Consider the following 25,982-nt stretch of genomic DNA (forward strand, 5'->3'; position numbering starts at 1 on the left):
ACATCCTCCGACCCTCTTCCCCCCCACCACCTCCCCTGCCGAGCACCCCCCCTGATCCGCACTCGGTTCAGGTGATCCCCCCCTCCCACAAGAGGTGATGAGCCACACACACCTACATCCTCCTCGTGCCAGCAGTGCTCCCCCTCCCACGCAACCACCAGCTCATCTGCCCCTACCGCCCATCACACTTTCCCGAGACAAGTAGAACTATTGCCACAGGAGTTCTTTCGCATTTGCCCACAGTCCTACCTAAGAGTTGCGAAGCGCAGAGAGTTCCCACAACCTCTTGAGGTGGGGATCTTCATGGTTCGTAAGTCAAGGAGGGGCAAGGTCCCAAAGGTACGAGTGGCCTCGAAAGACACAAAGAGTATATCAAATTCCTGGAGATTGAGGCAAGAGGTCACTCCTTTAGGCAATCGTTCGTTGTGACTAGGCAACCAGGGCAGTGCCTACACTGCCACAACTTTGGGCATCAGGCAGCAGATTGTACGCATTTCGCAGCCAAGGCAACTCCGCCGATAGGCCCGCAAGTGGACGTTGTGACGGCTTCACACACGTCCAGAGATGACAAAGAGAGGCGGCAAGGGGGCCCGCATCCAACTTCTCAAACCCAACCTCGACAACAGGGAGCAGGCGAGCGAGCAACGCCCCTCGCAAAGCACTCCGTAGCCCCCTCTTGCTCGCCCCACTCGATAGAACCGCAGTTCCCCACATTCACCACTCGCACCACAGACTCCCTTGTTTGAAATCCCACAGCCCCCACACCCACATCCCCCCCACCTCCCATGCCCCTCCCACTGACCCTAGCCCACAGCCCCCCCCCCCCCCCCCCCTCTAGGGCCACCAGCCCCCCCCCCACACCTGCCACGTACCTCCGACCATCCCCCAACCCTCTTCCCCCCCACCACCTCCCCTACCGAGCACCCCCCCAATCCGCACTCGGTTCAGGTGATCCCCCCTCCCACAGGAGGTGATGAGCCACACACGTCTACATCCTCCTCGCGCCAGCAGTGCTCCCCCTCCCACACAGCCACTAGCTCATCTGCCCCTACTGCCCGTTCTTTCCCAAGATAAGTACAACTGTTGCCACAGGAGTTCTTTCGCATTTGCCCATGGTCCTACCTAAGATTTGTGGAGCACAGAGAGTTACCACGACCTCTTGAGGTGGGGATCTTCATGGTTCGTAAGTCAAGGAGGGGCAAGGTCCATCTACCAGCACCACCGATTGAACCAAACTATGCTTTTTTCCTTCAATCCTCTCACTCAGAGGATTGGACGATGACACAGATAGAGGAGTTGAAGAGTCAGGTGGCGGACCACATCTCCCAGCGGATGGGAGAAGAAGGACTAGCATTGTTTGCACAACAACGGTGGCCTGGTTGCATAATGGACATTAATTGGTCAGTTGGTGCCAAGGTCCCACACTTGAGTATTATCTTTCGAGCCCCTCCACAGTGGAGAGCTCCGCGGGATGTGATCGAGTGGCCCCTGGCACAGGCGGCCCGTTTCTATCAGTGTACAAAGTCACGACTCTCAGCATGGCTGATAGATACATTGATAGTACCACTTGGAGCATCTAAGTACCACTTGGAGCATCTATCACTCCTATGGTCCAACCGAGGGCCACCACCATGGGGGACTAGAGTTCGTCGTCCAGACCTGCAGCAAAGCATACTTATATAACCCATAGTTTTTCCTCATCAGCAACCTCCACACCAAACAGATGCATGTTCATAGGTTTCCCCATGAGCTTATACCTTGCATCCTGGAATGTAAATAGTCTCCACTATAGTGGGGCACGTGGTTTACAGGGCAGAGGCAGAAACTACCAGGGCATGGCTGGGGAGGAGCAAGAGGCATGGGAGGTCTTTCTACTAACAGTAGGAGCACGCGATGCTTGGAGAGACCTTGCCTTCCACAAGAGGAAGAGGTCGTTGGACTTCTCTTGGGGATACATGCGGCTAGGTGGAGTCCTGCTAGAGTGGTTGGCTAGGTGGAGGCCAGATTGAGTAGTTGGCGGGCACCACACAGTCCGATCAGGGAAAAGGTGACAAGATAGATAGATCAGATTTGAACTAGGGAGGGGCAGGAGGGACCGAATCGCAGAGGAGGTTGCAGAGGTCCTAGCCAAGTCGAGCAGTATCTGCCAACAAGAACCAGCCATACAAGCCAAGCACCAGAGCTGGGAGGAGGAGAGAGCACTCCAACATGGCCTTGCAGCCACGCAGAGATTATTATAGAGGCACCAAGGGATCACACCCTCCACGCACAGGAGATGCGCGCGCGAGCAGTCATTGCTAGCTTAGAGGACAGGCACTCGAAGTTCTCTTTCCGCACCTCAGCAGTCTTTTGGGCATGGAAGGGGGACACGATGTGCAGGGAGTTTTTCCAAGTGCACCAGCCTCGCACCTCAGGAGAGCAGATACGCAACCTTCGAGATCAATATGGGAGGACTCGTTCTAGCCCAAACAAGGTGATGGAGATTGCCACCGACTACTACAGACGCCTTTTCTAGTAAGAGACAGCCTCAGCTAGAGGACAGTGATGTAGACAGTAGGTCTGGGATCACATCCTATCCCTCGTCATAGAGATGGGACGCTCCCTCCTAGCCCCCTTCACAGAGAAGGAACTAGAGGAGGCTTTCCATACACAGGATGGGCAAAAATGCCCGAGAGAGGATGGCCTCTCTAAGGCCTTCTTCACTACCTACTGGGAAGTGGTGAAGAATCCCCTACTGATGGCCTTTTAGGAGATTTTCACTTCAGGGCAGATGCTAGGGAGTCTCTCGACAGGCCTTATCAATCTTCTCCACAAAGGGGAAGACCGGTTGGAGCTTCCCTTCTGGAGACTGATCACCTTATTGTCATTGGCCTATAAGGCCTATAAGACATCATCCATGACACACAGACATGCTTTGTCCAAAATAGGAGCATCCTAGAGAATGTATTTACCTTCTTTGAGACGACAGAGTGGGCTTAGCATAGTGGGTAGAGATTGGTTATATTACTCTTAGATTACGAGAAAGCTTATGACAAGGTGGACTAGGATTTCCTAGAGGACACCATGGTGAGGTTGGGTTCCCCCAAGCTTGGATTCGCGGGGTCTCCGCACTTTACAGATCGGCCATCAGCAGAGGGTTCTCATAAGTGGAAGGCGAGGGGAGGAGTTTCGACTGGAGAGATCAGTCTGACAGGGCAACCCCCTCGCCCCGTACCTATTTCTACTCTTTGCAGAGATGGTCTCACTTCCTCAGGTCACGTATGAACAGATTATGCGGCCTCCGACTTCTAGTGAGAGAGGAGACTAAGTTGTTAGACTTACAGTATGCAGATGATACAGCACTCTACATAGAGTACGATGAGTTGATGTTGGAGAGAGTGAGGTTGGCTCTTAAGGTGTTATGTTATGCAGTGGAAACAAAAATCAATAGGCAAAAGTCGGTTCCTCACATACCCGGACTCTAGCACGGAGTGGGGCATCCACCTAGAATTTAGATGGGTGAGTCCAGTACCCAAGGTTCCAGGTGGAACTCGACATCACTCCTGCCCAACAGTTTCTTCCTGTCCTTGATTCTATTCGGAGGAAGCTGATATACTGAAGCACGGCTCGCGCCTCACTAGTCGGCCAAGCCCTGGTGGTTAACCAGGTCCTCCTAGCGACGGCCTAGTACATAGCCTCGTGTTGGTGCTTCTCATCCTGCACACATCCCCAGGAGGTGCAATGGGCGGCGCTCCACCTAGGACATTTCACTATACAAGAGGGGGGGATGTCTGGCTCTAAACATAGGACAGCAAGATGAGGAAATCACCGTCCTTTCATGGAAGAGGATCCGAGTGATTGGCCTTCAAGGGAAGACATGGCAACTTGACCCTTTTGTCTTCTGGCAGGAGCTTAGGAAGTGGCGCCTTTGGATCTAGGAGGGCAGGCCACTTGATGAGCTGGAGTGGCATCTGAGAGAGTAGCTATGGGGGGCCTCTGCTGTCGCCAAGAAGTCACCAAGGTTCCTAGAGTACATCCCTAGGATTGGCAAACACGTACTAATGCAAGAGGATATGGATTGGGCATCGCCACGCAGCAAATACTAGGCGAAGCACAACATTACAGAGCCTTTCCAACGGACCTTCGGGCACCACCCATGGGATAGTTGAAGACCAATGAGGGTATCGTATTTTTTATGGACTAGTGGCACATGGAGGCTTAACGGTGGGATGTTGGCTTACCCAGATACAAAAGGGAGGTTGTAAGCGCTACACATAGCATCCTCTGGAAGTCCCAAAGCATTACCTTTGATCGTGTAAGGCAACGCAACTTGTATGGAGAGAAGTATGCCGCATCCTTCGTCATATAGCTCCCAACCTAGGAAGTATCTCATGGGAAGCTTTCTACTGACAAGCGGTCAGCTAGGGCTGTCACCTTCTGTATAAGGCCGGGATGTAAGACACAATATTCATTATCGAGGCAAGGTTGTGCACAGTGGTCTGTTTGAAGACTCTACCCATCTGCCAAGTACTAGAGCCCACAATAGATCGCTCTGAGGTATAGGAGATCATAGGGAGTCTTACTAGCTGGCATATCTAGAAGGCGTGGTGTTAAGAGGCTTTCGGTGGAGAAAAGACTTTCTACGCAGGCGACCTTAGCAAAGGTCTGGACTTCCATCATCCACTCCCTTAGCGGCCAATGGGATCAAGTGCATGACAAGTCCAAGGCGTGTCGAGCTCCGATGTCATTTCATGCACACTTGGGACGGCCAAGACCTGTTTTTCGTGATGCATGCAAGCAGCCCCAGATGGTGATATACCCCCCCCCCCATGGCTTCTTGCCCCCATCCCCCCCAAACCGCCTTGAGAGGCTTGTATACATGATGTATTTGTGACCTTCATCAGCTCCAGCTAGTCTATTGAGCATGAGCACTCTTGTAATTAGTTTTTTGAGTAATATAATCATTGTAATTAGTTTTTTGAGTAATATAATCAGGCACATTTTACTTGAAAGAAAAAAATTGTTGTACTACTTGATGGTTTAAGGTTAGCACCTGGAGTTTAATGTACTGCACAAAATCATTGTAGCATATTTAATTATCATCCACCCATGCGAGCATCCACAGCATGAGTCAAACAAATAGAAATCGAAATGCATTGCACACCCATATTTTCAACTAGCACTAATGAAATGGTTTTCCTCCTCTGGACTCTAAACTCACCACCAGGTCTTCCAACTAATTTAGACACAAGCCAGAGCTACATCTCAATGTCTACACTAGTTTCACCAACATTGGGAATCGCTTCAAAGATTTTAAACATTCATGAATTTAGCACTCGTTGAATTGAATGAACATAGCTGCAGGTTTTTCAAAGGGAGATCAGACATAACATTCCTGCAGTTTGCTCTTGTGCACGTATATGTAATGGTAGCCACAATATCATAATTCCTGCACCCCAATTTAGGTGGTGACTAAATCTGCACATGCACGTGTGAGAGAGAGAGAGAGAGAGAGAGAGAGAGAGAGAGAGAGAGAGAGGGAAGCCTGTGCAAAACCATAACATCGATGAGATATTCCTTTGTCTTATAGGCAGATAATGAGTGCCCAAGTTCATAAGAATATCAAGGAATGCACACAAACAAAACAATTTTGGGACCTGTAATCAAAGTTGGTGTAAGTATATCGACATCACTCCATCGAAACAAAACAACATTGTATTTTCAGCAAATTGCACTACTTTGATATCCCAGCAACATGGCAGATTCTTGTATACATTTTTCCTTCAACTTGGCATCCCAGGATGCTCATAGAGCTTCTCTGGTAGATGTATAGTTTTCACATCACAATCACCACACTGAAACTGACTTTACAAAAAGATCTTTCCGCTGAAAGGTAGAGCTGATAAACCGGTGGATCTTACAAGCTGAAGCTGAGAAACATGTACATTTCAGCCCAGTTAGCCAAACCTACACTACTAACGAAAAAATTAACAGTTATATCTCAATGCATTCTGGCCGATTGCTTGACCAAATGGAATAATGCATCACCACAGATCAGAGACCTGTTACAGTCCAGATGTGATTGACAACTGACATGGCACTAAAAATGACGTGACCCTGTTCAATGAGCCATCCTCTTGCCTAAGATTCTATGGCAGTAGGTACTGAGCTCAAATCCAATTCCTCAAGTCCTAATCCCAAATTTGACAGACCTGCTTCAGAACTGAAATTGAAGCTACCACCCTGAATCATAAAGCAACACACAACTATGGTTACTTAACAAGGAGCCAGTTGATTAAGCATCATACCACATCTAGAGTGTGTAAACTACTGTACCCACCTCCTGACTCATTCGTAGTTCTTCTGCCCGCGCAGCTGCTTCCGCCTGAGCTATCCTTTGCCGAAAGGTTTGGGCCATTTCTTCAGCCTGAGAAACAACAGATTATACCAAAATCAGCCACAAAACAACCATCATCAGACAAGACATATCCAAGTATGAAATGAAATGTAATGCTGATATAGCTCACTTACCGATTCATATACAAGTGATGGATTGCGCAGCATGTCCCCAGGTGTGGGTTCTAACTTTTTGGTAGATAGGCTGATCCTACCCCTATCCCGATCTTGACTTAAGATCATGGCCTGTTTGAAATTTTTCATTAGTGTAGATTCAACAAATTGTCATCATGCATGTACAGAGAGCACCCATTATCTCAACTCCTATGTGACATTCAATGGCTTAATGGCTGACTAGATGACAAACATTGGCAGCAAAAGGTCAAATTTCCTTAGGGTGATTCTACAGTACAGTGCTCTGTAGCTGTTAGCTTGAATTCTTGAGCAACAGAGATTCAGCAGCTAAAAAGATCAAGAAGAATTACTTTATGAGCCTGGCAATAGCTACACTCAACATGAAAAAGGTATTATGCAGATAGTGAGAGGAATGACAAATAAAATCAACATGGGACTACTTTGTGTTCAATGTTTGAATATACATAATAATGCCTTCACAAGAAAATTACCTTGAGCTTATCACCTGGCTGCAAGACAGTCTCAACGTTTGTAATTCTATCATGGCTGATTTGACTGATGTGGAGCAAACCACTGACACCTCCAAACTCAATAAAGGCTCCGTATGGCTTCACACTTTGAACAACACCTTCAATGACTGAACCTATGCTTAGAGAGGCCTGATTTTCTACCAATGCCTTTTTGTTGCTCAGGACAAGCCTTCCCTTTTCTTGATCAAGTTCTAGTATTTTAAGAGGGATGATTTTATCTGTTAGTGCTTCCAAGTCTGATCTCTGAAAATTCCATAGCAAAACCATTACAATTACGTTTCTCATCACAGTCCCAGAAGATTAAGCAAAAAAGGTATTTTAAAATAGATGGTGATAGGTTCTCACAGCAGCCACGTGAGAAAAGGGCACAAAACCCCTGATCCCATCTACATCAACCACAACACCACCTCTATTTGCAGTGAGAACCTGCAAAAACCACCAGCAGGTCACAAAGAGTTTTACAAAAGCAAGCACATTGATCCATCAAGTAAATTCAAATTGACCTTTATAGAGCTTGAAACTGCAATACGCTATCACAACTATTGGCACTGACCCTCAGCCTTAACTATCAGTATAACAAGTCCTTAAGAAATGACTAAAGCGTTGACCTCCTACACCACCTCTTGTTTCAGAAAACAACCATTTTGAAGAGAGTAAAAATGGGGAAGAAAACTGTGGACAAGCAAACATATTGTGTACGTCTTGTCCAAGTAAGGAAGTCCCTTGTAAGATGAAAGCAAGAAAGATTCCACCCTCCGTAGTATACTCATTCCTGAACCCTGTCTTCTCTCCACTCTTCCTTTGTTAAGCCTCCTCTCTCATCTGCCAAATTCCAATTAGAGAGAGGAAACGCACTATGAGCCCTTGCTAAGCCTCTTCAGTCTCTCCATCCTTTGTTTTCTTTGTACTTGTGAACATCACAGTAGACTATAAAATTACCATCAAGTGTGCTTGCTCACAGCATCTGCCTCTCTTCAACTGATAGTCCATGGCAGTTTTTGGTTTGAAATAGAAAAACAAAATGCTTCCATTCAGTGTTCCTAGGGAATAGGAACACTTAGAGGCAATTTCCTTCAAAAATCAACCTGCCTTTCTCAGGGAGGATTAGCTGAAAGCATAATTTCTTCACCATTTTTAACAAAGAAGGCAGTGTTTGATTCTGGACTGTAAGCATCGATGGACTTCAGCTGCTGCTCAGCCCCAGCTGCTATTTATAAAGCTGCTTATGTGTTACAAAATGTTTTCAGATGAAAATATGCAAATCCTTGTGCAAACCGTAGAGAGACATTGTTCCTAGATATGTTTTAGTCAAATAAGCTCTACCCTAGTCTTGATACTTGAACCTTGGGCAAAAATATATAATTTGTCAAATGGCGAAATTTGGCAAATAACACTAAAGGCTTGTTGTAACAACCCATGCCGTTAGGACCTTGGCAATCACCTCTGCCAAGAAAACACAAGAGGAAGAGTACTGCTATGAACTTTGCTATGGAGTTTCCAAAGTCACATAATGGGAACAAAACTATATGGAGCTCATTTCATTTGGCTGAGAAAGACGACCAAAGATATCGCAAAACTTTTTCATGGTACAAATCTTGAAGCTATAAAGACTTCCAAGTCGATGATTGGGAACAAAGATGCAAGACCTAAAAGCACTATTTGACAGTTCAGGACAACTTAGTTTTCCGTCCCTGTAGGACAATGAAGGATGGATGTAGAACAAATCTTTGAATGCTTGGTCTGTTAGAAATGTTTTTGTCATGAGACCAAAAACTGCACGAAAGAAGAGTAAAACTCCATTTGAGATTATTTATGGGAAGCCCCTGTGGCTGCCCATAATCAGAACCAAGATAAAAATTTTGCAATTGATGACTTTGTTCTAGAGTTGTATGCTCAAATTGGGTAGGTCAAAACTACCACTGAAAGGTCTCAAATCAAGTGAAAGAAGGCTGCAGATAGGCATTAGAAGGATATGTGATATCAGTTTTGAATAAATCCTGATAGAATGACTAAAATGTAAAGGAGAGCCAGTATGTTAAGCTTTCAAGTAGTTTCTTGCAAAAAAGCATCAGAAGGATGCGCAATATGAGTTTTAGACAAAAATCCTTATAGAACCCTAGATATGTAATTGCTATTCAAAACCAACATTGCTGGAGCCTCACTTTCAACTAATAGTTGTAGAATCAACAGAAAAAAAAGAGAACTATCTTGAAAAATTTCAAATGCTAGAAAGCAAAATCCAATAGGCTGATTTCAAGTACATCATGCACCAGTTGCAATTCATCCCAACACCAGACAACATCATCTTGTTACTCTTCTCAGCTTCCACAACCTAGATATCTTGAGCCATTGTCAACCATCACCATGACCATCATCAAGGAGGATCCTGCACTGGTTATTGTTTCATAAAACAAGCTGGCAACAGCTTAGCTTTAGTCAGTCAAGGCTGATTTCTGTAACGTTTTTGCCAAGTTGAGGCAAAATTCTGTAATGATTTCCTCAAGGGAGGTTGTCCCTTCTTTGTTTCATCAGCCGAAGTTCATTGAAAGCCTCAACTATTTTATTACCAAGTGTTGACACCCTTTCACCACCAACTATAAATACTTCAAGCTATGCAGCATCTACATAGGCCATGTGCAGGCCAAATAGGCTAAAAATCAGCAATTATGCATGCAAGACCCTGTTGTAACAAGCACCTTGCACCAACTAACCAAGTCTTACTCCAATCTACACATCTTAAATTAGCTTTTACATTCACTATACCCTAAACTGAATCTTTGGTGCTCAGTAGGACTTGGAGAATTCATGGTATTTGGCAACGTTGACCTAAAGCCTCAACTATTTGATCCATACCAACTGTTGATACACTTTGACACCCAATAATAAATCCTTCAGGTTATGAAGCATCTACATAGGCCAAGTACAGATCAGATAGGTTAAATATCAGCAATTATGCACATAAGACACTATTGTCACAAGTACCTTGCACCAAGTCATCTATCTCCAAACTACATACCTCCGATTAACTTTTTGATCCTCTAAGCTTCTAACCTTAATTTTCAGTGCTAAGCATGACTGGCCTACTCATGGTGGAGCAATTTTCATTGGAACATTCGCCCATGTAAATAAAGGCCATTTGCAACTGAAATTTCACAAAGGTTCTATGTTGCTGTCAAACAAAACTCAGGCGATGTTTAAAACTATGGAACCAATTTACTTCAGCCAGCAGAATATAACCATGCACTATGAAAACTAAGAATTAAAATTATCTTCTCAAGAGCCTTAGGTACAAAGGTGGAGAAAGGTATAACGTCAAATGTTTAGTTTCCAAATACTTCAAAGGCAAAACAGCCTACAGTGACTGAAGTTAAATTTAAGGTTGTCGTTTTACCTGGAGCTAAAAGCTAAATTGGGAACAAGAACAGTTTCTCTAAACACAGAAGGAATGATCAAGAAACAACACTTACAAGTCCCTTGACGATGCCGTCTTCAGCTTGTAGCTGCTTGAACCGTTCCCAAGCAAGATCAATCTGAATTTTTTTCAAACTCAGAACAAGGCGTGCTTTATCTTCATCCTCTCTAAGTATGTAAAACTCGTCTTCCACTCCTGGCACAAGACCAATGTCTTCAACATTTTTTGGCTTGTGAATGCAAGCTTCACTTGTAGGCAAGAATGCTGGTGCTTTGGCACCTATGTCGATCAAAGCTCCATTGTTGTCAGCCATAAAAACAACTCCTTTCACCTGCAAGAGTAAAATAAAGCAACATATTTAAACCTGGAAACAGTGTCAGGGCTGTCAAGGAAACAGATGACTGGCACGTAACATTTCATTTATGCACCGTGCAGTGTATGGGCGCCAAAAGAAATAAAAAATGATGCATGTATCTAAACAACCCTTGACATAGAAAGCCAATCAAGGGATCTTCGGAATGGTAAAATAAATGTAGCTAGAGGATTCCTGGGAGAAAATGCACATGCATTTGATAAATCAACAATCTTAATAATCACTTCAAAGTTTGCATATAAATAAGCTCCACAAAATTCAACGTGGCTGTGCTTGTTGTTACTTGCACTTATGACAAGAACAGGGCATTCATTATATATCTAAAACATTTCCTTCCCCCCATGCTTGTTGTTGACACAATTCGGTATATATCTGAAACTTTTCTTTCCCATCACAAGGCCATCATGTAGTATGACAGACGGGTTTGTCACACATACATACTGCTCAATTATCTCCTGTGATCCACAGTCAACTGTGTGTCAGACAAACACACTCGCCACCAACTGATCAACAGCACTTTCAGAGAATAACTTTGACAAGCCCATGGTAGTAAACAGTAAAGCCTCCAGCAAGCTAGTGCTCCATTGCTCTCCTTGATTATCAAAGGATAATGCCTCATAATTATCACTATCTGTTCCAATATTACTGGATACTGTTAGCGGGATATTAGGTGCAAAGCTACTGGCAGTACTGATGGTAGAGGAAAGCATTTTCGCATTCATTGTCTTTTTATGAGACTGCAAGCCACTACCATCAAGGCAATTAGCGCTCCACGATTTTAAACAATCAAGCATGGCCCATACTTGTTTTCTGAGTCATCAACTAACAGAAAGATCAACCAAACATTGATTCATGAAGCTATTGCAACAAATGACTCAGAACTGAATAATAATCTTTTGATGGCAAGATTAAAGACAGCTGCAAACCACCACCTATGACTTCAAAAACTTTGCAAAATATAGAGGTGTCAATGAGGCACAATGTCTGTCTGATAATCATCGTGAAATAAACACTATGGCAATGGTACATCAGATCATTCATAGAGAAAGAGGATAAAAGCACCTTTCTGCTAAATTTGTAGTGAAACACAACGTGATTTTACTCCAGTGATAAGTACACATCGGTTTTTAATCCAATCAAACAAGAGAGAATGTGACAGTAGGCTCTGTCTGGATAATCTAACTAGATCGTGTTAACTGTACAGACACAAAGGCAACAGCAGACGCTTATATCACCAACAGTAGGGCAAGAAAAGTAACAGGCAGCTCAAAAATGAGAAATGACATTTAAAGGGGTGAAAAAGGGAGCTGTCATGACCACTCTGAAGAAATTGAACAGCAATGCTACCATATTCCCTTCTCCATTCTCTCTAACTGTAACAGTACGCAAACAATCGTATTACCAATATGAATGTAAAAGATTGGGGAAGTACCATGTCCCCAACTTCAAATTGGTAATCAAATTTGGAGAGGGCCTGCTCAAGGTCTTCTCTGGTGAAGCTCAATCCTTCATAGGGGTTCTCGACGGCACGGAGCCAGCGTTCCTCGGCCTGTGCAAGGAGGTTGTCCTTCTTCTTAGGGTTCACCACGGCTGCAACACACTGCACCCTGCCTGAGTTGCCTGGCAGGACCCCTCCGCCCCCGACACGCTTCCCTGAGAGACCATTGCTCCTGTAGCCGAGGCTGGAATTGGGGCGCAGCAGGCCGAACGGCTCCTTGAGAGCGCCCATGTGCTGCACCACAGTGGACATGTCTCTAGCTGGGCTGCTGTCAGAGAGAGATAGAGAGACACAGAGACACACAAAGGGAGGGAGGGAAGGAAGGAGGTAGAGAGATGGAGGAATGACAATCTGTGCCCCTGTCTTGTTCCTGATTGTTGGGCGAGGCCCCTCTCTATCGCTGGCGAGCTGCTACTCCATTTGGATAATGCAACCAGAAGAGCGTATGGTAGGGAAGAGAGAGAGGGGGGGAGAGAGAGAAGAATGGCACTTCTACAAAGTCTAAGTCGCGCGTCTCTCACAAACTTCATTGATCATAAGTTGGTAGGAGAACGCGCCATACTTAGTACCAATAATATACATAAAAAACTAGGCATGGAATCACAATGCCCTTCCTTCCTTAGGGAGTATTTATTTATTTATATTTGTATATATAGATATATATATATATGTATATATAAATACACACACACATATGTATGTGTGTATGCATGTATAGGAGTTGGCCAACATTCATTTCTTGCAAGTTTACAATTTATTATTATTGCTCCATATAGGTTTAAAATTGCAAATGTTTTGTCTAGCATTGCATGCTAGGACATATGCTATTTCAATGGTGTGGTAATAAGGTGTTGCCTATCCCAAAAAAATTACGCCACTAGTGAAGTTGCCTTTTTTTTAGACTTGTAATAAGAATTAAATTCAACTAATAAGCAACTTAGATACCATGCAAGCAACAATTCCAAGGCAAATAAAACTTATTCCAAAGAAAATAAATATCCATGCTTGAGAAAGTAGAAAATGCATGTCTAGCTCTCTTTCTCTTCTATCACTGTTATTTGTGATTATCTTCGTCTACACCTCTCTCATGCTACATCGTCCATATTACCTATTTTGGGTAACAAATGCTCATAGTATTAGCATGGGCCTAGTATATTGTCCCCTACAAACCCATCCTACCAAGAAAACTCTATTGCTAACGAGCCATTGAAAGGAGGTCGCATAGGCTCACTCGACTCATGCTACCTTGGCCTCAATCACCCCAACAGGACCTTAAGACCTCTCTCTCTCTCTCTCTCTCTCTCTCTCTCTCTCTCTCTCTCTCTCTCTCTCTCTCTCTCTCTCTCTCTCTCTCTCTCTCTCTCTCTCTCTCTCTCTCTCTCTCTCTCTCTCTCTCTCTCTCTCTCTATACATATATATATATACATATATATATGTATATGTATGTTCTTATTTCTTTCCCCATAGTTCATCTTATCTTCTTGCACAATCATGGTTTGTAACATGGTGTCAAAGTCTCTTTTCTCGAATCAATGAGGTAGAGAGGCATCCATAGCTACACAAGGTTAAAGGAATTTGAGACAAGGAAGGAGGTGCTACTCAAGATGTTCAAAGCTTGGGTTTGAAGGGTGAGTACATTGGAGGTGTGGAGTCCATTTGAGTTCAAGAGATTCTTGTTTTAGAATATGTTGAGGTATATTCCCTTCATTCCTCATTATCATTTTAAGGGTTATATTGTGAAAGAAGAAGAAGGTTTGTAGCCATTGAAAGGTTGGGTTCAAAGTTCAAAACCTTTGGTACCCTTGGTTGCTTGTATCTCAAGCAAAGGGCTTGCTTGAACATGGCCCCACAAACTCAAGCTCGAGGGAAGATTAGCACAAGGCCTACTTATGGCTAAAAGCTAAGGGTTTGCTTATCACATAAGCATAAGGGGTGCTTCACTGACAAACAAGAAAGGAGTAAAGAAAGAAGGAAGACCGAAAATAGAGCTAAAAGCTCTCAACACCATCAAGTAGTATCCTAGGCTACATCCACCATAATCGACATTGTTAGGGCGTGTAAGAGGCCCGGATTGATTCATGCCATCTAGCAAAGTGACGATTGTTGAATGGCTTATGTTCTTTTCTATTACTTAGACTAAGGTTAAAATAAACTCTCCCCCCAAACTCCTCTTTTACACTTGAATCCTTGAATGGGTTTGAGATAATTATTGTTCACATTATAAGTTTTAAAATTAATTATTTTGAAATATTACTTCACACTAGCCTATCACAACAAATTAGTTATTTTGAGATTATTGCTCATATTACTACCTATTCTGAACCAAGTTGTAAAAAAAGGGCTATTTGTATGTGGGATCCTTCATTGTATTTTTTTCCAAAAAACTCATTGTTGTGTGAGTCACTAGTAAGACCTCTTCATCCTCAAAATGACTAAAATTAAAGCAATAGAAAAATTCAATGGTAATGTGTAATGAAAGTAATGATGGCAATGAGATAATGAGATGGAGAATGAACCACACATTTGCAATGCGCACTTGCATTGCAATAGCTAAAAGTACACACATATATACAATAAAGGTGTGGATATGGTAAGTTCTCTTAGTGAAGTATCCTCCACATATTCTAGATCTATCTTATCTAGTTTTTCTAAATATCTAGATATTGTCATCCTAGATATTCTCTAAGTACATGTTTATATGAATACATTCTAACATTCCCCCTTTCTAGAAAAGGTTAGCAATATCTTCTAGCATTCTTCCTCCCCCCTCAAGGATTTTCTTTTGCAGTACAAAGAATTCCTACCAATCATCTTGGCTACAAGGGAAGTAAGATTACAATGAAGACTATAGCATGAGACCTTGTCCTTGTTGCTGTAGAAGATATATATCAAGCTTTTCTTACAATCATTTAAGGGATGTAAGTTGATGACAAAGAACTTTGGGCTTCGGTTGATGGATACCTTGATGAAGAGTTGATCACCATAGTTTGCTTCATGATAGACTTGATAAGAGACAGACTCATCGTGTAGATAGATGATTTATTTCAATTGGAGCTTGATATTTGTGGAGTAAAACAATGGTGAGAGCATGTTTGTAGATGGAGATATGATCCCAATGTGACTAGATATCATAGTAAGAGAGAGATTGATAAGATGCTTATGACTTGATCTTTTGGAAGGTTGTATTAGATGTTGAGCGACAAATGTAAGGAAATAGGACAAAACTCAAAGATGTAAGAGAAGTGGAAGCAATATACTTGATGAGGGAGTGACCTTGAAGGTTGGTAGAAATATCTAGTAAGAGTTGATAAGGAACTATATGAGTATCTCTATTGTCAACAAAGAGAGTGACAAGGTTTTGCCATCTTCTTGCCACTAAAGTACCATCCAAATGTCTTGAAGAATACAATTCAATAAAGGGGCCACAGACAATGCCTTCTTGGGCCTTGAGATGTAGGGTACGAAGGGCGTCCCCTTCTTCAATTGTTGTTCCAATTGAGATAGAGTTCTCTATTTTAGGATGCAAGAGGAGAGACTGGCAAGGGTGACAAACATTGTAGTATTGAGAGTGAGAGAGCTAGAACATGCTTGGATGGATAAGTTGAGAGAATGAGAGCACAAAATGGAAGAGTGATGAGAGAAATGTGGGTATGAGGTGCCTTCATCTGGTAGATGATTAGGGTTGTCCATTAGGAAATTTTCTATGTAGTCCATTGGTTGATAGGAGAGAGTGAATAATGGAAATAATGAAGATATAAGGATGGAACATGTGTTGCATAATGTGATAGAAATATATGTTGATAAAGAATTTAGAAAAGGGATAATATTTAGAGTTTAACAAAAGTGGTGAGAGTAAACATGTGAGCAAGGGCAAGAAGCTAGGAAACTATGTAATAGCAAGCCCAAAATAGGGGAAAAACAAGGAAAATAGATCTTCGAGGTATTAGGACAACAAAGAGAGAGAAGGGGGAAGTAACAGGGCAAGAGAGAAAGGGTTTAAGAAGCCAAGAGGGCATCGAGAGAGCTCATTTGTGTGCGTTCAATTAAGAGAGATCTTGAGAGAGAGAGAGAGAGAGAGAGCTATAGGGCAGGAGTACAAATTCATTCATTGATTCGCATTCTCGCATCCCTGAGCCCTACAAGTATGCTCTGAGTATACTAATGCTTATTAATCCTAATCAGGACCCTAGTTGCATTGTTAGGACATGTGTTGGGAGTATTTGAGGGATTTTTTGTTGTTCTGTATCCTAGCCGTCGCACTTGGACATCGTCTACGGCCTCAGACGGCCTCGATCGATTCTGACAGTTTGAGTCACAATTCCACTTGGACAATAAATAAACCGTATGAGTCTGAGACTTAGACTCAGAACTTGGACCTAATTCGGACGGCCATCCACACAAACTCGAATGGCCGAGTGCTAGATCACCCAAGCTCGGACAAGTTGGACTCAGACGGGTACTCAACTCAAACGTCTGAGTCTGCAACTTGGATGTTGTAACTCAAACACTATCACTTGGATGGAGCCATGCAAAACCTAGATTCTGGCAAATTGGACCCATCCCAAGCCAGGCAGAACCCAAGCTAGATGGCACCCCCGTAGGTCTCCAAATGAGTAGAATGGCTCATAAGGCCACCAAGCTCACGAATTGCAATCTAACAACCAAGAGAATGACCACGGCCCCACTAACCATGCACCACGTATCCTAATGGAGATCTGGACTAATTGACCAAGCTTGCTACCCCTCAGGCCACACATCTAGGACACTGTAGAGAATAGAACAAACTAGCTAGAGTGGCCATTAAACACACGAAAGGATCAGGAAAGTGTACGCTGCACTATATTATTTTCATCGAATCCACACACTACATCAATTGAACAGTTGACGTACACCAGAAAAGCTGAAAGCCTGATTTTGCATAGTGCAACTTTGAGGAGCACACCACTAGCATCTAAGTGCTCATAACATTGAGGATTGTTTTAAATAACAAGGAATTCACACAAAATAAGATAAGCTGAACAAACCCACTAGTAGGAGGAGACCACAAACATCAAACAGTGGCCAAGGATACCAATCGTCGAACATTGAGAGACTTGAATCGTTGAGCTGTCAGGGAAGGAGTAACAACAATATTCACGATTAGAGATGCAATACTACCCGACTTGATCAATCTCATTGATACCCTAGTTTCCAAAGAAATAGGCAACATGTTAGGAACCAAGACCAACCCTAAAAATATCGAGCTTGACTTGGGAGAATTCCTAGTCGATATCTAGCAAATGATAACCCGGTGTGACCTACAAACTAGAATGGAGCATCACAATAGACTAGTCAAGGACATCATAGTGAATATTGAGGAAGAGTGGAAGTTGGCAAGGAGAGCGCTGCAAGGCATAGCTACCTACAATCAAGAGAAATGAGCTCAAAAGATGAGGCAAGACGTAGAAATGCGCGAGGTCCAACATGTCTTAGCACTCGCCAACCAAAATAGGATAGGACCAAATGCTTAGAGGGAGAGAGCACTAGATACCGACCTTATGCTGAGCAAGCTTCTTATGAAGCAACTCTTAGACAACACCAGTACAGAGCAGAGCAGAGTGGCCCTAGCAACTTTATTGTTTGCAAGCAGGACTAGGAATCACCCCAAATTCTAGGAGCCAAACCAAGACACATGTGGTTGCCAAGCAACTCGACAAGTATCAGCCTGACAATGATCCGTATAGCTTTGTGGAGCAGTTCGAGCAAGTATGCGAGGCTAACTTCACTGTAGAGCAGATTGGAGTGGCCTTGGCAACTTCATTGTTTGCTAGCAGGACTAGGAATCACCCCAAATTATAGGAGCCAAACCAAGACACATGTGGTTGTCAAGCAACTCGACAAGTATCAACTCGACAATGATCCGCATAGCTTTATGGAGCAGTTCGCATAGCTCGACAATGATCCGCATAGCTTTGTGGAGCGGTTCGAGCAAGTATGCAAGGCTAACGGCCTCTCGGACCTTGCTCATTGCACACAAGCTTTCGGACTTTGCCTAGGAGGCAAAGCTTAGGAGGCAAAGGACAGATGTGGTGCATTAGTCTGAACACAATGACTTCAATAACCTCAAGAGTCTCTTCATCAAGAGATTCTCTGACGTAGGATACTATGACAACCTCATCGTTAGATTGATGAACAGCAGTTAAAAGGACACAAATAATGTTTGAGGCTATGTCACCCATGTGCGGAGTCTCTTTATTAAGAGAATCCCCAGAGTGACCTAGCAAACGAGCAGTCTCCACTATATTCCTAAGTGGAATTTGAAGCGAAGAGCTTTACAAGGCCTTGGTGAGCAACTCAACCCTGCAAAGGGATGTGCTAGCTAGGGTTTTTAAAGAAGCCATATGAGTGGATGACCTACTCAAGGAGAGGAGCTCAAAACCCACAACCAGAGACAATACTACTTTTAAAACCTCGGAAAGAGCTACAACCGTTAGTGAAAGATCCATCTAGAGCACCCAAGATAAGGGAAAGAGTATTAGGAGTTGGTGGACGTGAAGCTAGAGTTGGCTAGGCTACAAGAGATGATAAAAAGGCCTACACGACGTCACACGTGTAATGCATGCATTGTGGAGCAAACCACCTTCCGACCGAGTGCATGGATCCTAGATCTAGACCCAATGCCAATTGCGGTAGGTTTGCCATACTCACAGCCATATAATCATGAAGGTCTAGATCTAGGTTTGCCTACCGAGGTAATTGCCATACTCACAACCATATAATCAACCTTACTATCTAGGGAGTAGACCGCCATATTTCAAAAGGGGAGCTCCACTAGCTCTCCCAGAACCCAATGATTCAAAGCCAGTTGTCCCTTAGGATGGATGTTAATCCCACAAGGATACCTAGACCACCTAGACCCATCGTGACCCATCCATCAAGCAACTCTCAGATACATTATATAGAGGAGCCAAATGAGGATAAATCATGCGTAAACCTTTACATCTCCTATGATGAAGAGGGTAATCCCAACTTGATGGATTTCAGACGAGTGCTAGTGATGGCATTGGGTAGGGGAAGAGGTTTAGGAGGATAGAACTAGGAACCTATCAAACTTGCGGCCACCTAGGACACATCTCATCTTGATACCTTGAAAGGGAGCAAGCCAATCAAGACAAGGCCGACCTGAGATGCCCTGAGTGTGGGATCACACACTTGTACGTTGAGCTCCCTAGGTGAAAACCTTTCACTAGTTCAACTATCATGCCATCCGTACCATTGGGATTGTTCGGAGTTGAAACACTGACTGGCCAAAGACCAAGCCACTTTTAACCGAGTTGTCAAACCAACTCTTGCGAGTTGTTGCATTGAATAGGTGATATATGTAACTAATTCTTATGATTTATCTAGCCTTCCTCAATAGTTGCGACACTCATTCATAGTAGTCCAACTAATTTCATATCTAGAACTCAGTAAGCTTGCTTAATCTTACACTTCATTTCTTAAATCTTCATAGCTAGGTCTCTACACTGGACACTAAAATACTAAACCTAGGGTGTTTATTCCTTGGGGAATTTGTCCCAGAGCAACATAGATCCAATGGATCTATCTACACATCTCCATTTAAATTCCTTTTAAATTATATCATCTCTTCTTTTATATAATAATTTTCTTTATTATTTATTAATAAGTAAACATTTAAAAAATCAACAACATTCCACAAACCCATAAACTCTATTGTTAAAAAAAAAACATTTCTCTTGTCCCATATGGTATAACTTAATACTTTGTCAACGCTCTTAATTTGCATGCAGTTAAAAACACCATATTTTATATTAATATTGATTCAAAGTAATAACATAATTTTTTTAAACCCCAAGAAAATTCCATAAAACATCTGAAACTATATTCTCAGTTTTTCATGAAAGATCTTAATTTTTTGTTGAGTTAAAAATATGATCTTTATCAATAAATACTGTAATTTTCATCCAAAATAACTATTTTTAATTTTTAAGACATATTAAACATCTTTCAAAATTTTTGTAAAAAATTAAAAATACTTTCACGAGTATATAATTCATTTAAAAAATATTATATCTCATAATTATTGAATTAAATATTTTATTAAAAATTATCTATACCATTTTTAAACCATTTTAAAGCATTTTTAAGTGTTTTTTATTTTTAAAATATAAAATAAAACATACATAAATACAAAAAACTAGTCATAGTTAAAAATAATATTCAAATACATTTTATAAAAATTATAAACCAAAGAAATGTTTATGCTGAATCACTTATTTTTTGTTAAACGAGTTAAGGCACTTACGTAAAGTACAAGAGTCACAATTACCCTTTTGGAAATCGTGTTCTTTGCAGTTTGGCCAAGATCTACCTTCTGCCTAGTCATCTCGCACACGAGATCATCATTCTTTTTACTTCCTTGCCTTCCTAGCTAATTAATTGACTTATCATGATAGGAATGGCCTTTAAGATTTTAAAGTTATTAAGTTTTAATTAAGACTAGCTTTAATGGCTATGGCTTCTTCATAGTCGACGACCAAATGAGGAGAAGATAACTAATTCCATATCTTGCTCATCTCTCTACCAAACTGTACCATGTTCAAAGGGAAGGCATGGCGATGATCATGTAGGAGGCATGAGTTTCAATTCTCTCCTCTTTGTCCTTTCCAATTACATTTCTTTGTCCATTTCCTAGTTTTGGTTGGCTTGAAAAGCCTCCTCATCTCTCCCTCTCTTCAATGATGGTGCCCAGGAATATGGCGCCTTTTCCATCATGTTCTCTCTCTCTCTCTCTCTCTCTCTCTCTCTCTCTCTCTCTCTCTCTCTCTCTCTCTCTCTCTCTCTCTCTCTCTCTCTCTCTCTCTCGCCACCTACTTTGCTTCACATTCACAGTCAAGCATGCAATTGTCTTTGCATTGGTGGCAAAGGCCATATTAGTCATGAAACAAATCTCTAGTTTAGGGGAAGCAACAATCATGGAGTGCAATCATCAGCATTCTCATCTGAGGTGAATTCAAAGCACTCTCTTTATCGGTCAATAAAGGCTCTCGGATTGATGAGGGCATCTCTTCTCTCTCTCCCTCTACCCTCTACCTCCTACCTTTCATCGTTTGATTTGTCAAAATCATGGCACAATCACGATCGTAATCATGATCATCCTATCAATGTACCTTCTAAATTGCAGCAGCTATGGTGGATCATTTGGCTTTCCATTAGAGAGTTTCATGCTCCAAAGGAATCATTGGCAGGTTCATTATCCACAGGATTGATATACCCTCCTCTTGTGCAAATTCTTGTTTCGGTTTTTCTATGTTTCATGTCATAAATCAGGGGATCACCAAAGTGCAATGCTGACTCTTCCGCAACTTCTTCTTTCCCCCCAACATTCCAATTTGGCCAAGATGGCACCCCTTCTTCTTCACAACTCCTCCTATCTCCAACGACCTCCAATGACCTCTTCTCTCACTAATTTTTAATTTTTCTTTTAATTCATTTCTTCCCTTCCAACTCCTTAATGATAGTTGGACTTTTATCTCTACCAATCATGTTTCTTATACCTCATTTTTCCTACAATCTCCATGTTTACTTCAAACATATAATGAAGGATGCCTGCAAACTCAGGTCAAGACTTCAGTGAGCTGCCAAAGTGAGTATCATACTAATATCCCTAGGTCATGGTTCTAGTGACCCTTTGATTCCTTGAGAGCCTCTTGGTAAGCCTCTTACACATGCTTGTGGAACAAGTTCCACTCATACTAGCATCTTTCCCTGAACCCTTCCCATGGAGCCTTTCCATTGATTGATTCTCCCTGGGAACCCAAAGATGAGAGAAGCTTGTGGACTATCCATTGAGTATCCACAACTCCCACTTTCTCATGCGTAGGCTTCACACACCTCCCTAAGGTGAAGTCAAGACCCCATCCATGAATCAAATCATTCCGAATCAGATGCCAAACACATTTCCATGCATTTCTTGAAAACATAGGAGCCATTATCTCGACAAACCCCCTACATGGAGTCTTATTTGGATCTTTGCATCGGCCAAGGCCAGGGGCCAAGGCCATACTTTTTAACAAGTTCTATACACATTTCAGCATCAAAGTTGTTGACATCAAGGTCTTCATCCCATATAAAAATGTACTCATACGGGGCCACTACATTAGGATGTAGAAACTGTTTTGCAAACCACCATTTTGATAGCTTTCTTGCATACTAAATTGCTTGGACACTTAAGTCCTCTATCTGAGAAATGTGAATAGTATATTATAGGGTAGGACATTTGGCCATCTATTTGCCTTATACACACATATGCAAGATCTGACCCAAAGAACTGAAGTCCAATCAGTGAATAGAAAAATAGTATAACAAGTGCAAGTAACATCACATCTTCAAGTGGCTCCATACTTCTCTGGAGAGCTTCAAAAATTGTGAGCACATTGCTAAAGAACTCGATGTCACCCAACCAATCTACCGACATTAAAACTGCCACCAAATGAACTATGCTTTGCATTGTGGGTTACGAGGGGCATACAAATGTTACTTAGGTGATGTGCCGAACCACCACAAAGCTCCTAGACCTGCCTCTTTTCACTAAAATAAAACCAAATTTGGTGTTGGAAAGAGGGGAATCAAGGGAAATAAGACAATATCTTATCTTCTCTAGATAATAATAATTCCTTATGGGAGAATTTTAGATTGGACATGGTTGGGATTCACTAAGGAAATCTATCAAATTTCGTCTATAGCACCACCTTTCTCCCATAAAAGCTTCCTTGTATTGACATCTCCTAGCCACAGATTGTAGAGACACGTCCTCCAAAAACAACAACAACGAGCACCACATCTACATTAGATTAATGTAAAAAGTTGGTAACAATGTGCCAATTGTGTACAATTTTGCTAAAAAGTTTTGCAATATTAGGCATTATTTCTAAGTGTTGTCATTCTCCCCCACTTAATTGCGAAGTGTCCTCACAAGCACAACTACATCACGAACATCCAACATCCCAAACACAGCTACCACGAGCAGTGCTACACAACCTCAAAGGAAAAATATACTCTCCCTCACTTATTTGTGAAGCATCCTCGCGAGCACAACTACAAGAACTACAAAACCACACATAGAAAACTAGTAGACACTGAAAAGATAAGAAAATATTTATTGGTGTAATATTATTAAGCAAGCAAGACAAATTTTTCAATTAAGTTATATAAAACTTGTGCATACTAACATTCCCCTAACTCACTCTCCCTAATTAAGTACATAATATAGCTTCATCCAGTGCATAGAATATACCAACTAGGAAGCTTTCTAGAGCCGCTAAATAACAATAATCCCTCTAGGCAAGGAAATACCACACTACTATCCCACTAGGAATATTGCTTCTGAAATGGCCTCATTGATAAGATCCATTTTTAACAAAGAACCCAAACAAAGCAAGCTAATATTACGACACCAAATAGGACTCCTATGGTTTAGTTGCTAACCCTCCATGCTCTACTAGAACAACCAGTTAATGGTCCCTAACTTCCAACTGTCCATAGTGTTTTAAAAAAAAGTAGTAGTAGTAGTGGCTTTCTTTCAATGCCAAAAGAGTATATACATTTATTCTTCTTCCCAAAAGGTCCCACCCCAAAGAGATACAAGGCATTGGACATACGGCACCCGTCAAGGAAATCCCTACAGCCTACCAGGACCTCAGAGGCAATGGTTATCGTATTTTGGTGTTTTTTTTTTCTTTTGTTAAGCATGCAGTCATAGGGCGTTTTTTTTCTCTTGCCTTCTGAAGAATAAATATATAGACTCCTCCGAACTTTTATTATTTGGATTGGATTTTAAATTGTTTTTATAAAGGATCAACTAGAAGGCTAAGAATGCATCACTTAATTGAACGCTCAAACATTTCAGCTCAACAGCTTCACTCGAGGAATCTAATCTAGCACATAATATTGGTCACCCTGACTGGGCAAATGATAAGCAAAGATACTCATCAGCTTAGCATCTCTCGTCCACGCTACTCCTAGTCAAAATTTTGTGGAGAGAACCTTGTTATTTAGCTACCCCCACATCGTTTAAAAAAACAACAAGAAGAGAGGAAAAACTCTATTGGATTCCTAATCAGACTCCCATAAAATGAAATTCACTATGTCATGCACACACATCACCCCCCCCTTCAATCACTCCCTAGTGCTAAGTCCCATCCCATGTGGGTGGACTCTCATATAGACTAAATTGGTTATATATCTTTTGGTGTATTTTTGTTTGAAAAATTAAGTTTTGTGTTTCTTCTGTAGGGATTTAGGTTTGGAAAACTCTAAATGATTTCAATCAATTTATAATTCTAACTTTCCCTTATTTCAAATGAATATAAATAGAGAGATTAGATATGAAACAACATGTTATACGTGGAAATTGCAACTCCAAAAGAATGCGAAGATAAACACGTAGTGGTTCGCAAATTGCAACAATCATCAAACCTGCATAGAACCCGACTACTAACCACTATACCATTAATATGTTAGATCAATAAAGAGTGAAACTCCTTTAGAAACCAACCATCTAGTCAAAATTCCTTGTAATAAGCTTCTAGCATTGAAGAAGTATCCCAACCGTGCGTGCAAGTAACTACCTAACCATGTGAAGACTAACTAAACTAAAGTGCGCTAAAACCTAAAATCTAAAGGCATCAACAAACCAAAAGTTTTTTAAATAAATATTATTTGTTTTGTATGTTATTTTTTAAATATGTAGAATAAAGTAAAAACCCCAAAAGGCTCTTAAGAAAACAAAAGAGCTAAACTAAAATCTTCAAACTCTCTAAGATCTTCTACTACAAACAATAACCCTAATCCAAAATCATCCACACTATCTAAGTCAAGCCTATCAACTAAACCATCAGATATAGGATGCTCATGAATAGCCTCCAGTGTAGACACGTCAGATGTCATAGACCGACTATCAGGTGCATTGCTAAAAACATCCATCACATCATGGAGTGAAACCACAACTGCATCATCGTAATAGGGCATAGGTGCCACTAGTAAACATTCTAAAGAGTAACCCTCAGTTGCATCCATATACCAACATATATAATACCAACAGGGACAATTGACATTTACTTGATCATCGGAATATGATGGAGTAAAATAGTAAACAACAACTTGATATCGGGAAAATTCTTGCTGCTCTTTACCCACCCTAGACTAAGCAACACCATGCTCAGGTGAGAATACACTATCATGATTGTGGCGCTGATAAGTGTAACCTATAGCATCCTGCATGACAGTGGTTCCATAGCGTCGAAAGTATGTACGACACTGCCAACACAAAAGCTGAGCATGCACGAAAAGATGCCACTGACACTGTCTACAACCAAATGGTGGATGGTATTGCAAATAAAAAATGATCACAAAAGAAGAACCGCAATAGGCCTTTGCTCTCAGTGCACATAAGAACCTGTCATGCATCTGAAAATGCAGAATACTATAAGGTCCAACATGAATAGGATTAGAACTATTAGCATCAAGATGAGGGTAAAGCGCATCCATCCACAGAAAAGCCATACCTGCATTCCATTAAAAACCCCCAAAAAAGAAAAGAAATCCAAATATAGATTAGTTAAATGATTATTCTAACCACTAGCCTAACTATACCTAACT

The 25,982-nt window shown here is 41.8% G+C and overlaps 1 protein-coding gene and 1 pseudogene across 1 annotated transcript; both read right to left on the reverse strand.

Annotated features, from left to right (window-relative positions):
* Positions 1–5,678: 5,678 nt before the first annotated feature.
* Positions 5,679–12,824, reverse strand: RPS1 (ribosomal protein S1). Its single transcript, XM_087671328.1, has 7 exons — positions 12,258–12,824; positions 10,508–10,783; positions 7,386–7,466; positions 7,002–7,283; positions 6,511–6,621; positions 6,320–6,406; positions 5,679–6,222 (listed from the first exon to the last, which is right to left on the reverse strand). The coding sequence occupies exons 1-7, from the start codon at positions 12,573–12,575 to the stop codon at positions 6,121–6,123; spliced, it is 1,257 nt and encodes a 418-aa protein (XP_087527454.1). The 5' UTR covers positions 12,576–12,824; the 3' UTR covers positions 5,679–6,120.
* Positions 12,825–21,886: 9,062 nt separating this feature from the next.
* Positions 21,887–22,800, reverse strand: LOC148010604 (uncharacterized; annotated as a pseudogene).
* Positions 22,801–25,982: the final 3,182 nt, after the last annotated feature.

Source organism: Lygodium microphyllum, chromosome 29 (assembly GCF_053477565.2).
Source record: "Lygodium microphyllum isolate KBCC chromosome 29, Lygodium_microphyllum_v1.1.10, whole genome shotgun sequence".
Classification (NCBI taxonomy): domain Eukaryota; kingdom Viridiplantae; phylum Streptophyta; class Polypodiopsida; order Schizaeales; family Lygodiaceae; genus Lygodium; species Lygodium microphyllum.

What these genes read in the sequence shown, in the direction of transcription:
- RPS1 (XM_087671328.1), bottom strand. Translation starts at nt 12,575, where the DNA reads ATGTCCACTGTGGTGCAGCACATGGGCGCTCTCAAGGAGCCGTTCGGC. An exon ending in ACGGCATCGTCAAGGGACTT is followed by an intron (nt 7,467 to 10,507) that starts GTAAGTGTTGTT and finishes TGGTTTTTGCAG; the next exon opens with GTTCTCACTGCAAATAGAGG. An exon ending in CCTTTTCTCACGTGGCTGCT is followed by an intron (nt 7,284 to 7,385) that starts GTGAGAACCTAT and finishes TGGAATTTTCAG; the next exon opens with AGATCAGACTTGGAAGCACT.